The 15,683-nt window shown below is 34.0% G+C and overlaps 1 protein-coding gene across 1 annotated transcript in view; it reads right to left on the reverse strand.

Annotated features, from left to right (window-relative positions):
- LOC113402470 (adenylate cyclase type 7-like) overlaps positions 1–15,683 on the reverse strand; it is a 151,523-nt gene that overhangs the window by 20,716 nt on the left and 115,124 nt on the right. Inside the window, exon 5 of the mRNA XM_064216606.1 lies at positions 5,820–5,912. Within this exon, the coding sequence (XP_064072676.1) occupies positions 5,820–5,912 (93 nt within the window). The remainder of the gene's footprint in view (positions 1–5,819; positions 5,913–15,683) is intronic.

Consider the following 15,683-nt stretch of genomic DNA (forward strand, 5'->3'; position numbering starts at 1 on the left):
GCCTTTTTGCGTAATATCGTTGGTATTAGTAATATTAAACTTATGCCGTTTAGCAAAAATATATTAATTATTTTTTAAATGACTTGACATATGAAAATTTAACTCGAAAATGTACTTTGACTCTTTCAGTACCACACAGAAATATATAATCACATATAAAAACAAAAACAAAATAGCACTTTGATCAAAAATACTTGTATTTAATCATATGCCAAACTTAACTCCTTGGCTGATAATTTCTACTAACCTATTCAAAAAACCTTAAGTTTGTAATGGATTAGACATACTGTACGTAGAAAATGTTTGTGCTATCATTGTTATATAAACTACTGTAAGGAGTTTTCATGCATCGTATTCTACAGTCGATGGTGACAAGGAGGGTTGGTCATGTTTAAGGTCACGAAAGCCATTTTGATTTTACTGTTATTTTATTATTGAAGTTTGCAGTATTTGTTTGTGATATTCTTTCGTGTGTTACCTCGCTTCTGGTTGCTAAAACTATATATATAATATATATTAAACTCTATATATAACTATATATATAATATATATATAATATTTATTGATTTTCAGTCGGGATATATGTAATTGTATCTTACTAACACGATGTACTTCAAATTTTGGTAGAGGTAGTATTAAGTTTCTTGCCGGTTCTTCTCGATAGAATCTACATTCCAAACCTACCAAGCTTTACTTTAATCATAATTCTGTAAAATGATTCAAATATTGTAAAAGCCTACTTTATGGGCCTTGATGCCTGAGTTTTGTTTTATAATTTAGTTCGGTGAACAGGCATAATATCCACTTGATGGTGAGTGGTCCTCACCACCCATAGTCATCGGCACTGTGAAAAATAATAACCATTCCGTAGATAGCCATTGCACCACCAACCTTTGGAGCTGAGATACTATGTACTTTGTAACGGGTCTTAAACTGGCTCACTAACACCTTTCAAACCGGAACACAACGATATGAATATGCTCTTTGCAGGTAGAGCTCTTTGAGCTAGCCATAAAGATAAACAAGTAATATAAAAGTTTAGGCACTCATATTTATGGATAAATGTTGAGCCGAGATGGCCCAGTGGTTAGAACGCGTGCATCTTAACCGATGATTTCGGGTTCAAACCCAGGCAGGCACCACTGAGTTTTCACGTGCTTAATTTGTGTTTATAATTCATCTCGTGCTCGGCGGTGAAGGAAAACATCGTGAGGAAACCTACATGTGTCTAATTTCAACGAAATTCTGCCACATGTGTATTCCACCAACCCGCATTGGAGCAGCGTGGTGGAATATGCTCCATACCTTCTCCTCAACGGGAGAGGAGGCCTTAGCCTAGCAGTGGGAAATTTACAGGCTGATTATGTTATGTTATGTTATGTTATACTGTAGCACTTTCGTGTCATCCTTTTCTACAGGAGGGTTTCTAAAGAAGCGCGCACGAGGGAACTGTACGTAAAACGGATTTGCCAGACTCTTAGAGAGTAGTCACTTGTCTGATGCTAAGTATTGAAAATTATTTTTCTTATTTGGTAGTACCCTGTCAGCATCTCACCATCCATACATTCTTCTAAGATTATATAATATTTAATAAAGATCTTTCTTTAAAATGAAGAAGAGATTTTTATATCTTGTTTTTTCTATTTTTAATGTTATGCGGAGGAATGAGGACCATGTTGTGAGGAAGGTCTTGAGCATGGATGTGGATGGATATAGAGGTAGGGGACGACCAAAGAAACGATGGATGGATTGTGTGAAAGACGATATGGTAAGAAAGAATGTTACTTGTGAGATGACGTCCGACAGAGAAATATGGTAGAACAAGACACGCTGCGCCGACCCCGAGTAAAATTGGGATAAGGGCAGGAGGATGATGATGAAACCGATATGAATTAAAAGTAGTTACTGTATAAATCATGACCGCGTGGAACGGTCGCGAGAATGCCAGCAGCATTTCCCCTTTGAATCCCAAGTCTTATTAATCGATCTTATTGAATAGTTTGAAAAAATCAATCGCTCACTGCGCGTGGCCGTGTCGTCGGGCACAAATAACGAAATTGATTGCAATTTCGTTATTTGTGCCCGGCGACCATCTCGCGTTTCTGTCTGCGGAATTTTTAGATTTTAATTTATTACAACAAACGAATAAATAGATTTAAGATAATTATAACAAAAGCCATTCTTGCGAATCGTCTATAAAAGTATGTTATTGCCACGTCGTAATTGAAAAAAAAAATGTAAATGTAATTACTGTTTAGTGGTGTTCAGGTATAAAGAAATCAAAATCAACATATACTTTCTTCAAGTAGGTTTTTGCAAGCACTTTTGAAACTTCTTTTAACATTTTTACACAAAACCACCGGTTCGGAATGTAGATTCTACCGAGTAAAATAATATTCTTTAAAAATAGAAAATTTTGCTAAAAACAAGCATGTAATTTAAACTTTGAAGTATCTTAATTAAATTTTACAAACCTTGTAACCGTTACAAGGCATCAAAAATTTGTTTATTTGGTGGAGAGATCTCTCTTTAACAACGATAAAGTGTAAATTTGTACTTTCCGATGGAAAACCAGCGTAAGGACTTGTATTTCGGGAAAATCTAGCCATCGCGATGTAGAAACTCGATGTTTCGAGCCAGCGCCATCTAGTTTCAATTTTAAATACATGCAGCGCCCTCTTATTATTTCCATAACATGGGGTGGCGCCTAATAAAAGCTTCACTTGGGACATTATTAATGTTATGAAATAGTTAATATGAAGTAAAGCGTTTGTGATATTTTATCGTTATTTATTACATACAGTAAATAGGAATATTAGTAATTTTGAAATGCATTGCTGTTTTTTTTTTAAACATAAAATCTAAAGGCCGAAATATCTAGTAATATGTAAATATTATATCAGGGCTTAAAATCGCAACTTCGAATATCAACTGAGGTTCAATTGAATCGTTTCGTTAATGGGTTTTATTTGTACCAAATGTTATTTTAGAGAAAATGTATTTAATCGAAACGCTTAATTTATTTTGTAAATATTTGAAATGAAACTTATTATATTTATTGTAACGAAATTCTTAAAGGAAGAACGATCCAGACCGAAATAAATGGAAGACTTCGACAGTCACGAAACATTTGCTTTAACGTGTGCTTTAACATTTGCTTTTAACTTTTTATTTCATTTACTTTCATACGTTGCTTATTTATATTGATTGACTGCCTCGTGGCCAGAGATAATACGTTGTTTCTGCGTTAACTCTTTCATGATCCGATCAGATTATGAGTGTGGGAATAGAAGGTGCACTTGCGTTTACGTAATTTCCCACTGCTGGGCTAAGGCCTCCACTTCCTTTAAGGAGAAGGTTTGGAGCATATTCCACCACGCTGCTGCAATGCGGGTTGGTGGAATACACATGTGGCAGAATTTCACTGAAATTAGACACATGCAGGTTTCCTCAAGATGTTTTCCTTCACCGCCGAGCAGGAGATGAATTATGAACACAAACTAAGCACATGAAATTCAGTGGTGCTTGCCTGGGTTTGAACCCGAAATCATCGGTTAAGATGCAAGCGTTCTAACCACTGGGCGTATTTCTAAAATGGGGAACTAAGGTCTTATATTCATGGTGTCTGTATAGCTCAGTCACCATTCAAACAGTCACAACATATGGGATGAGTGGGTAGAACCTACCTAGACGAGATTGCACAAAGCCTTACAACCAGGGAAAAAGACTCAGTCGTAAAATCATTGATCTGTCAACCCTGTCAAGGAAAAGGCGCAGCATGCGGGAGCTGTCGTATAAATTCTGAGCTAGGTAAGCGCCGCAAATATTACCTTATTCTAAATATCACAATTGTGTTACTTTCAGTTAAAATATTTAGCAATAATAAGAGAGCGGTACTTAGGCAATCTGTAATACTTTCCTCTTTTATGTTTAATTTGTTATTATAACCTGGCCAGGCCAATAGGACATTTATTCGGTTAAACTCCATCTGAACTGTAAAGCTAAGTTTGTACCAAAATTTATTATAAATAAATAAATATTGGACAGCATCATACATTACTCTGATCCCAATGTAAGTACCTTAAGCACTCTTTTCTAAAGGAAACCTCTTTGTATATCTTTGCAATAGAAATAAATATATGGTAAGGGCTACTTTACTTTCCCTCTTCCTGTTCCCTTTCTTTTTAACTCCGGTTTCTATCTTTTCTGAACTGGTGAAAAAAGGGCGTATTATTTGAATTTCGTATTAGTTTCGATTGTTGTTTATCATCATGTATTAAATTCCCATGTCGACCTCTTTGTGCTTCGTTGTGGCACGCAATTTAAAATTAGTAATATAATGTTGAGCCGAGATGGCCCAGTGGTTAGAACGCGTGCATCTTAACCGATGATTTCGGGTTCAAACCCAGGCAGGCACCACTGAATTTACATGTGCTTAATTTGTGTTTATAATTCATCTCGTGCTCGGCGGTGAAGGAAAACATCGTGAGGAAACCTGCATGTGTCTAATTTCAACGAAATTCTGCCACATGTGTATTCCACCAACCCGCATTGGAGCAGCGTGGTGGAATATGCTCCATACCTTCTCCTCAACGGGAGAGGAGGCCGTAGCCCAGCAGTGGGAAATTTACAGGCTGATTATGTTTATTATGTAATATAATGTTTATATATTTAGCTACTTAAGTCCCGGACTGTAAATGTACCACTGCTGGGACTGCTAAATAAGATTACTCAATCTTTGAGTTTATCTAAAAATATTTTGTTTGCATTACGTTCAGCGACCAATAAGGAAAATCCCCCGGGCAACATTCCAACTGTATCACGAATTCATAATTCAAAGTATCTATAAAACATATCATAAATTTTATTATCACAGAGGGTAACAAAATGCTTACGATAAAATGTCGTTTATGAAATATTTCACATTTCTGAATTGCGCTAACGAGATATTTGTTTCTGAAAACACAGTACAGTCTAGACAAACATTTGAATATTTGATCAAATTGATTAAACTTATTTAAATTGTGGAAAGGTTTTCCCAATAATACTTCGAGCGTAAACAAGTAAAATAGAACTAAGTTATTACTACGTTGCGTTTGCAGTTCGGCTTAGTTTTGAATAATAGTATAACTTTGGTTACCTTTAAATACGAACTCAAGCGTTGCAACTGCTACTAAAACTGAATCGATTGGCTAACTTTCCAAATTAATGGAAACCTATTCTCCTAACTCAATTCATTTATACTATAAACATACTGGAAAATGTTAAGAAACTTTAAAAGAAAAAGAATCGTAGATGTTAGTACGTGGAGACTGCTTTAACAATATTGATTCTGCTTGCGTTGGTATAAATTGCATCGGAATGGTTGCGAGGTACGGTAGCGCTTATAAATGTAAGTTTAGCTAAGTGTTCTGTTAAATGAATAAAACGTTGAAACGAACTAAATTTTCACCTACATATTGTGGCTGGAGTTTAGTTCCATTATACATAAAATGCTTCTATTAAATGGTTCTATTCTCGGGTCAGACGAAGTTTTTTTAATACTTTAAAAAAAAATAGTTACAACTTCGAGTTTGATAGTTTTAATCATCTATCTCTTGTCGTTTTTCATTGCCATCCAAATTTTCCGTAGGAAAAGTAGTTTTTTTGACAGAAGGACTATTAATTTCATTTCGACCCAACGTAGGGCTTGAACCCAGTTCGATTTGGCTGATTTATCAGCCTAAACTAACAAAATATTTGTTACGTATTAAATACGTAACAAGTACTTCGTTATATTAAGCGGGTCGTGATAAAACAATGGAAATGTACAAACTCACTATAATGCTATCTTGAGCGAGTTCGGGACGTGATACGTAGACTCGTCGTCTAGCCAGCGATCCGTTATTAAAAACATCCCTTGTAGTACTGTCCTGGAACAAATAAAAATAATTTAGAACAATTCTTTCATAAGATTAAAAATCTAAAATACAATTATAAAAATCACGTAATATTTAATGTGTTAAAATTAATAAATTTTACGACCTAACAAATTAGCTAACCAAAAATGGCTATGTGGCTTGTTTATATGCGGTGGAAGGGGGAGGGAGAGGTATTCCAGTTATATCTCTCTATACCGTTCTAAAATATCTTGGGTTTTCTAGCATGAATATCCAAAGGTGTGCTAACAGGTTCCTACCAATTTCGACTAATAGCAACACGACCACGAATTTGAGCGTTGATACAAAGGAGGCCTTCTTAAAACTACACTCGGATTGCAAATCCCAGGAAATGCTCGGAGTATCTCTCGATACCAGCCGACGGTTCCGCTCGGCGAACCCATGGAATGCTAAGTACCTGGGAACTGCACGGAGTATCTCTCTCAACCAGACGACGGATCTAAACCCATGGAATGCTAAGTTCGTCGTCAGATCTCAATTAATTATATATTTTAGAAATATGTAAATTAATGTGATATAATATCTATTTACCTATATTTTTTTTGCTTGGCATTTTGTATCGTGCAAGTAATAACCGCCATTTGCAGTACAATATGACACTTATTGTGACAACATAGATTATGACACGGGTTACTCCGAACACGACCCCTCATTTGCTTCGACATATTTTGAATATAACGAAGTAGCATGACATGAAATTAAATACTCTAAAACAATCCTTCGTTTTTATTTGTTCAATTCTATTATTCCAGTAGTAGTTATCGTTTCAAAATACGTAACCTCCTTTATTTAAAAGTCGGTTAAAAATAACTATAAGCAAACAAGCACTAACTTATCGTTTCAAAAAGCATACACTTGAATCGATTTGGTCAGACTTCAGACTTGCTGTGATTAGCGAATACGAGAGAATTTCTGAAACTTACTTTTTGAACAATTAGTTTTAAATATGACCAAATCAGCTCTACGTAGTATAAAACAAAGTCACTTTCTTTTATACGCTTATAACGCTTTAAAAGCTTTTAATAATAATTTATAAGCTTATAATTAAATAATAAAACTTCGAAGATTTCTTTTTATAGCATCGGTAGGCGATGGCACCTGATGGTAAGCGCTCGATACTACCCATAGACATAGCTTTATTAAATTTTAATCATTTCTTACATAACCAATGAGAATTGGTAATTGACATTTTAATAAGTCCATTATATCTGTAGTTACACTGGTTCAAAACGGAGCACAACAATACTAAATATTACTACTTGGCAGATCAGTGGGTGGTACCCATACATACATACCCAAAAGGGCTTGCAAATCGGTGAGGGCGATGACGCAAAGACACATACATAGTACGAGTTACTTCACAGTTTAAAGAATTGCTTCGAGATATACGACATAATGATGCGACAACGTCAAATATACCCGGAAAATTACCTTCAAACATACTTTTCCTGTTACTAAATTGAGATACATTAAACACGTGAATCTAATCAAGAGCCGAATACGGATCCCGTATTTCAAAAGTGCCTGATTTGTGTTCACTTAACTTGTGATCAAGAAATAAGGAAAACTTCGCAAGGAAACTCGTATGTGGGAGGAACTTCGTGGCGTAATTAGATAATAACAACAAACAACAAACCCGCCGGTTCTAATTAATATTATTCATGTAAAATCATTGAAATGATCTTTAACGCTATATTTATACGGGTGGTTAACCTGCTGTTAAAACGCGGACTGTCACGTTTACGTTAGTGAAAAGCAACTTGTTTTCTATTTCAATTGGTAGGGGGGCTTTGTAGAAATTTATCGTCTCATATTGTACCACCGATCAACAATCTTTAGTACAGTTATTCCAGTTTGTAAGTGACCCAGAGTAACTATTCTTACCGACTTTAGATATTTAAATTTTGATACATTGTTAAACAAAGCGGAAATATACAATACTTTAAGAAATCACAAACTATATCCTACAAATATTTTAGTATTTCAAATGATTTTTTCCGTTTAGATTTTAATATTTATTTGATTAATAATATGGTTTTTATTTTGACTCTAAATTAAGCTTATAATTAAAGTCGGACAACCAGTCATTCGTTTGAATAGATACGAACAAGAAAGGTGTGCTGACAAATAAATACCTATATTATAAAAGTAGTAAAAGTTTATAATTATAATTAAAATCGTAACGTCAAAAATGTGTGTGCGAGTGTGTGCGTCTAAAAGTAAAGTGTGTGTTGTGCAGTTTGAGTGATTAAAATAACAAGGCCGTAACAGTATATTCACAAAAGATATAACATCTTAGCTCGGTGGCACATTGGGGATAATCTTGCTCATTTTGATTATTCGAATAGTCTGCCAAATGGACCACCTGATGGTAAGTGGTCACCAAAGGATATAAACAAAGGTGATGCATTATTGGGTAACATTATTTTCAGTGCAAATGTCTATCAGTGCTGATAACAAATATAATGTGGCCCAACCGTAATATATAGATTGTATTAAATTAAACTAAGTTTTTGTTGTTGAGTTTACTTAATTTTGTTTAATTTTTCTTGTAAGAATGTTATTTTTTGTATAAGTCATATAGACAATTTCTAACAAATATAAGCTTTCCCGCAGAGATATTTTGTAAGAAATACACAAGCCTGTAAAATGTTGAGTGTAGTTACTCATTAATGTATTTTAAAACATTGTTAATTATAATAATGGAAATACATATAATTCATACAAATATATTCTTTAATATATATATATAACTATTACATACACTTATAAATATTTTAATTTAAGTCGTCTAACGAATTATTTAGGTAATAATTTTTAACAGCTTTTTCAAATATAATATGTAAAGAACAGTGGATTTAAATTATTAAACCTAGTAGTATAAAAAGTTGTTCATTTGTTTGAATCGATTATATTCGAAATGATTTATTTTAATAATATTATAATATATAACCTGCTTACACTTTTTCTTGTTAGTCGTTTAAAGCCCATAAGTAAATAAAAGTACGGAATGCTATTTCTCAAACTGTCGACCGCTGCATGTTTCCTTTTAAGTCATATCTCAACGCAAACTTCATGTTTTGCATATAAACGTTTCATTAAAACAAGAAAAATACTGGCATATAACAAGTCATGTTGGAAAATAATCTATATATACATATGAAAGCGGAATACCAATCACTGATTAATCAAGAAATCTCAGAAACTATAACAGGTAGGCTTCATATGGGCCTAGTGGTTAGAACGCGTGCATCTTAACCGATGATTGCGGGTTCAAACCCATGCTAGCACCACTGAATTTTCATGTGCTTAATATGTGTTTATAATTCATCTCGCGCTCAGCGGTGAAGGAAAATATCGCGAGGAAATGTGAATGTGTCTAATTTCAACGAAATTCTGCCACATGTGTATTCCACCAACCCGCATTGGAGCAGCGTGGTTGAATATGTTCCAAACCTTCAAGCAACCTCAAAGGGAGGCGAGGCCTTAGCCCAGCAGTGGGAAATTTACAGACTGTTAATGTATGTAATGTAAAATGTATACATCCGCTAAGAACGGATTTTACGAAACTCCACTCCTAAGTGGGTAAAATGGGGATTGAAATTTTTTTTTTATAAATTGCGCGCGGGTAAAACCGTAGGTTCGCGTAGTATGTAATTATGTATGCCGGAAGAGAGAATGTATGAATGGACCAAGACTGTAATTTATTGATACAAATGTATGTTTGTGGAGTATTGAATGAACGTGCCTTTTGTTTGTCCGATATATATCAATTTATTAATAACACAATAAATTATATAAATATACGTTGTATCGTAGTGATTCCACCCATCGATTTATTGTTTTAGTTGCACTGGTAGACATGGTCTTCCAAACGTACTGTATTTTTCTTTAAACAATAATAAAAATGATATAAAATAAATAAAAAATAAATAAACGCATATTTCGGATGATCTTTTGATTTATAACGGAAAAGTTATACATTATAGAATATATTACGCTATGTCTCAATATACAATAAATATAAATGAAATACTTTACTGTTAAACATACAAGAGATTGGGTCCTCGAATATGAAAATATAAATATAAAGAATTAAACATAAAAGCTATCAACGTGGGATCTACATTCTACCGAAAAGTACCGACAATAACTGAGTATTTATTTTACTCTACATAGTAAACGGAAATCTTAGTGCACGAATCCAACTCAGCCCAAGCCAATTCTTACTATGTATAATTATAATCTCCCCCCCCCCAATTATTTACTATAATACTCAATAAACGCATATAAATTTAATAATAGTTTTACCAACTAATCATAATTATAAAATTACACGTTCATTTAGTTCATATCGACAAAATTTTATATAATCAATAAAATAATTATATTCTGTGACTGGCTGTGCCCGCGACTTCGTGCGCGTTGTTTGAATTTAAGTTATTTCGATATTGTAGCATGATTTTATTTTGATTCTATATATAATTCTAAAATAAAAGTAGCCTAAGTTACTCCTTATTACATCCGCTATCTGCCAGATTCAGCCGTTCCAGAGATTAGCCGGCACAAACAGACAGACAGACGGACAAAAATTGTAAAAAAATATATTTTGGTATATGTACCGTGTATACATACATATGCATTTAGTAAAAATGGGTTATTTTAATATTACAAACAGACACTCCAATTTTATTATATGTATAGATTACAAAAAATATTTTAAAGAGAAAATGCGAACGAGTCACGAAATATCACAGGTATTTTGATAAGAATCAGTATTATCATGTTCAAGCCATTGAGTTGGCAACAGCAGGGTTATTTTCGCAAACAATAGTAGTACAATATATTGTACCCGCATTAGTTAGATATAATAAGTAGATAAGTAAAGTACCCATTTATGGTCGAACGCCTGTTCGTTCGGCGTACGTCTGTACAAATATTATAAAGAGTTGAAATTCGTTTGTATGTAGAGGGAATAATGATCCAATTCTAATCTTTTGCACCAATGTTCTTTTACGCGAGTTAAAGTCGAGTGATCTGACTGAAAGCACAAGAGAAAAAGGAATCTCTCTTTCTTTTTCTAATAAATTATTCTAAAACGTTTTTATTTTATTATATCTATTTCATTACGTTTTGTATTTAATACATAATATATAGCAAAAGCAGCCTCAGTCCAACTAGGAAGCTGGTACTAAGCTTATTCCTGGGTATATCACCCAGGGTACGGTATAAATTAAGTTTATATCATATAATTTTATTTATTAATAAATTGCAGTGCGAAGCTGGTGTGGGTTGTTAGTTATGAAATAAAAATAAACGGTTAGTAAATCTCTACCTCTCCCTGAGACTACTCAGTACGTTTTCTTGCTTTTTTTATTTATTTAATTACAGCAAGGACGCTAGAGAGCACAAAATAAAATACAAGAACCAGTTTGTGGTTAGTTTTGTACTCTACGCTATAAGAACTATAAATAACGTTTTACACGAATTACTACATAATTTTTGCATTAAATTATTAAACTTACTTATCATTGAAACTGGATTACATCAATGCAAAGTATTGCCATTTCATGATAACTCAAACGCTTATCACGTGTGATTTAAAATTTCTATCACAACTAAATCACTTATAATCACTCATCACGAAATTAATTTGCATCACATAAACTCTACAAATACTGAGAGGTATTTGCCTCGTACTGTAACGCTTAGTCACGTCTTTTATCCATTGATACCTACATCGATTCTCATTGTTTCAATTAATTTGAACGATTGGCTCTGCTGAGATTTTTTCCTGGAGTACGAAGGACCATTTTTATTATTTTCTATCTAAATAATAATAAATAGTTCATTACATGTAGTTTTTTTCTGATAAAATACAAAGACCCTTAGGGAAGGAATGTCTTTCATGATTACTTTTCGTGGAATATTAAACAGAAATATCATTTTCATACACTATATCGGGTAGCAATTTTGTTTGGCTGTGGCTTAATCAAAAATTGGCCCGGGAATAAGGTCGAGTGTGAAAGCTAATGATTACTGTTCTGTACCTAAAGAGTATCCTTTTACTACTGTGACTCATCTGTCTACTTGTCTATAAATCGTAGGGTTACACATGCTTTTGAACTATAATGAGTCAGTAAAAATTATAAATATAATATTATAGTGCCGAGATGACCCAGTTAGAACGCGTGTATTTTAACATATGATTACAGCTTCAAGCCCAAATGACAAGCCACTGAATTTTCATATGCTTAATATATTTATAAGTCAGCTCACGCCCAGCAGTGAAGGAAAACATCGTAAGATATATGCATATGAAAATTACGTTTAATTTTAATTATATGTCTAATTTCAATGAAATTTTGTTTCATGTGTATCCAACCCGCATTGGAGAAGCGTGGTGTTAGCTCCAAACCTTCTACTCAAAATGGAGAAAGGCCTTAGTCCAGCCGCGCGGCATTAAAAGGCAGTTTGCTTTTAAAAATTATATGATTTAAATCCAAATCCAAGGTTAGAACGGAAATCTTAGTGCACGAAGCCAACTAAGCCCAAGCCAATTCTTACTATATATTATTAATATCCCCCAATTATTTACGACAAAATTGTATGCAAAGTTAATTGTATCACTCTATATATTATCAATCCGTAGACTTATATAAAATAAATAATAGTTTTACGAACTAACAATAAAAAAATTACACATTCATTTAGTTCATATCAACAAAACTCTATAAACCCAAAACTGTTTTTTTTTTTTATTTTGATATTGTATTGGGGATAACTTAGTTTCCAAGTGATCCAATACAATATCAAATATTACTATTGCGACATACATTTAGGCATCTAAAGTAGGGTAATAAAAGATGGCTTAAACCAATTTATATTCCTTTCATTTAACTATAATTGTGTAATAAAACCAAGACCACTAAGGATTTTCGCAAGGTTAGAGCCACTCAGACCCATCACTATCAATATACAACTTAGTGTTTTATCTTTGGCGGTAGTGCTTTGTGCAAGCTCTTCGAGTAGGTACCACCCACTCATGAGATACTCTACCGCCAAACAGCTATATTCAGTAATGTTGTGTTCCGGTTTGAAGGGTGAGTAAGCCAGTGTAACTACAGGTACTAGGGATCTTATTTCCCAAAAAGTTGCTGGTGCATTGGCGATTTAAAGAATGGTTAATGTTTCTTACAGCGTCATTGTCTATGAGCCGTGATGACCACTGTTATGGGGTTGCCCACTCGCCCTTCCGCCTACCTATATCATAAAAAAATAACTACATTTAAGTTGACTGGCATCATTGAAGTTATGATCAACGAGTGAAAATAATGGAACAGCCTATACTTATCCAAAAGAAAGTTCTAAAGAAGAATTTCTCGAGGAGATAAATAAGAGTTTAGTCTCCCACCCATCTCTAATGTTCGTTTAGTGAATACGCAAATCGCAGAATTTCAATCGACAAATTTAATATTCCTTCCGAGTTTATCTTCACCGAGCACGAATTAAATTATAGAGTCCGTGGCTTTAGGAACTAACCTTTTTGTTTGGGAACGTATGGGGAATTTTTGAATGGTCTAGGGAGGACCAGCCCGACGATTGTTTCGTTGATTATTATTATATATAGGTATATTTTTAAAGAATAGTAGCGATGGCCCGGTTTAATTAAGAAATTACTAATATTCCAATAGACCAAAGGAACAGGATCGATCCTGCGACTTTTCACATCACTAGGCGACCCTTAAACCATTGCTCTATTGACGCTTCCAATAAAAATGATATATAATTATCGATAAAATTAATTAATGACGATACATTATTTCATTTATTTAATAACATAGCTGTATACGTAAAACGTTTAAAATTAATGAGACCTCTGGCAAGGGGTCTGGGGGGGGGTATTCGAGCGAGGTCAATACGACAAAGACGTTTCGTTCGTAGGTATAATTTGCTTTCAACTCCGTACCCTAAATTAAATAACGTCTACCAAATACACAGTTGACATTATTTTGACGTCAACCGAATGTCTTTTTCGTAATGTTGGCCGCCGGTTCATTTTGCCGCAGTAGCGCTCAGTGTTGCGTTATAGTAAATTACCGACCGATATTGTTAGTTACCGATGACAGTTCGTTTACTCTCGTAATTAAATACGAATCAATTGCGTCGTCAAATATGTTGTTCATTTTGATAAGGAGTTATACTTTCCTATAAACTAAATTATAGCAGCCTCTATCGTTCCCCTCTTTAAATAAAAATGTATTTAAATTATCTTTAACTGTTGCTCGCGACTATGCTCGCATGGAAGTTGAATATAGTTACAGATTAACTTAAAATATTACGTTAATTTAAGATCTTTATATACCACATTGGTGTGTATTTCACCTCTTAGGGCAAAATATCCAGAAACGCTTAAATATGTATCTATTTATTTTTTATCAGTAGCCCAATAATAAAGTTTCATGCTTCCAACTTAAAAAAATGTCGTTCTTCCATATAAACTCTCAACCTCTATTTCACCCCCTTAGGGGTAGAATTTCCCAAATTCCTCCCTTAGTGGGCGTCTTCTCACCAAATTTCATGACCATAACTTTAATTGTTTACGCTCGGCGATGATGAATCAGTCAGCCAGGAGATATTATTTTATAAGTATAGATAGATAGAAATATACTGTCGTAGATTTTTTGTGGAAATTTTAGACACTACAAAAATTTTAAATTTTTATTTATATATTATATTTTATGTTTTAACGGCGTTTGTGTCGAAAGCACCTGAGCCGAAAGTCTCTCAGATTACATTCAAATCAAATCAAAATATACTTTATTCAAGTAGGCTTTTATAAGCACTTTTGAATCGTCATTTAACAAACTATTTAAAGTAAAGCTACCACGGGTTCGGAATGTACATAGATTCTACCGAGAAGAACCGGCAAGAAACTCAGTAATTACTCTTTTTCAACATCTCAAAATACAGTAATGTTAGTTAAATACAATTACATATGTATGTTATGTCTCCTGTCTGGAAGTCAACAAGCATTAACGTATTACCATATATCTGAACAAATAAGCAACATACTAAACAGTTTATATCCGACCTGAAACTATAATCTAAATAATATAAATGTTCCATATCAATCAGATTTGTATTGCTTGCGCGAAATCGGAAAAACATACAAAATCTCTATAATATTACTGCGATAAAGGAATATACGAATACGTCAATTGACTGGGCCGAACTCTGTCAAAGTAAACTCATAACGTGGAGGCATATGGCATGACGGGACGTTGAATGCGACCAGCCTCCGGGCGGGGGAAGAAACAATCGCTTAACCCGACCGTTTATTATATATCATAACATACATAACATAACATAATCAGCCTGTAAATTTCCCACTGCTGGGCTAAGGCCTCCTCTCCCGTTGAGGAGAAGGTATGGAGCATATTCCACCACGCTGCTCCAATGCGGGTTGGTGGAATACACATGTGGTAGAATTTCGTTGAAATTAGACACATGTAGGTTTCCTCACGATGTTTTCCTTCACCGCCGAGCACGAGATGAATTATAAACACAAATTAAGCACATGAAAACTCAGTGGTGCCTGCCTGGGTTTGAACCCGAAATCATCGGTTAAGATGCACGCGTTCTAACCACTGGGCCATCTCGGCTCTCATATGTTTATTATATATCATAGTCAGTATATCATAAAGAGTTAAGTAACGATGTCTTAAAGGTAATTCCCCTAAT

The sequence above is a fragment of the Vanessa tameamea genome, chromosome 13 (assembly GCF_037043105.1).
Source record: "Vanessa tameamea isolate UH-Manoa-2023 chromosome 13, ilVanTame1 primary haplotype, whole genome shotgun sequence".
Lineage (NCBI taxonomy): Eukaryota > Metazoa > Arthropoda > Insecta > Lepidoptera > Nymphalidae > Vanessa > Vanessa tameamea.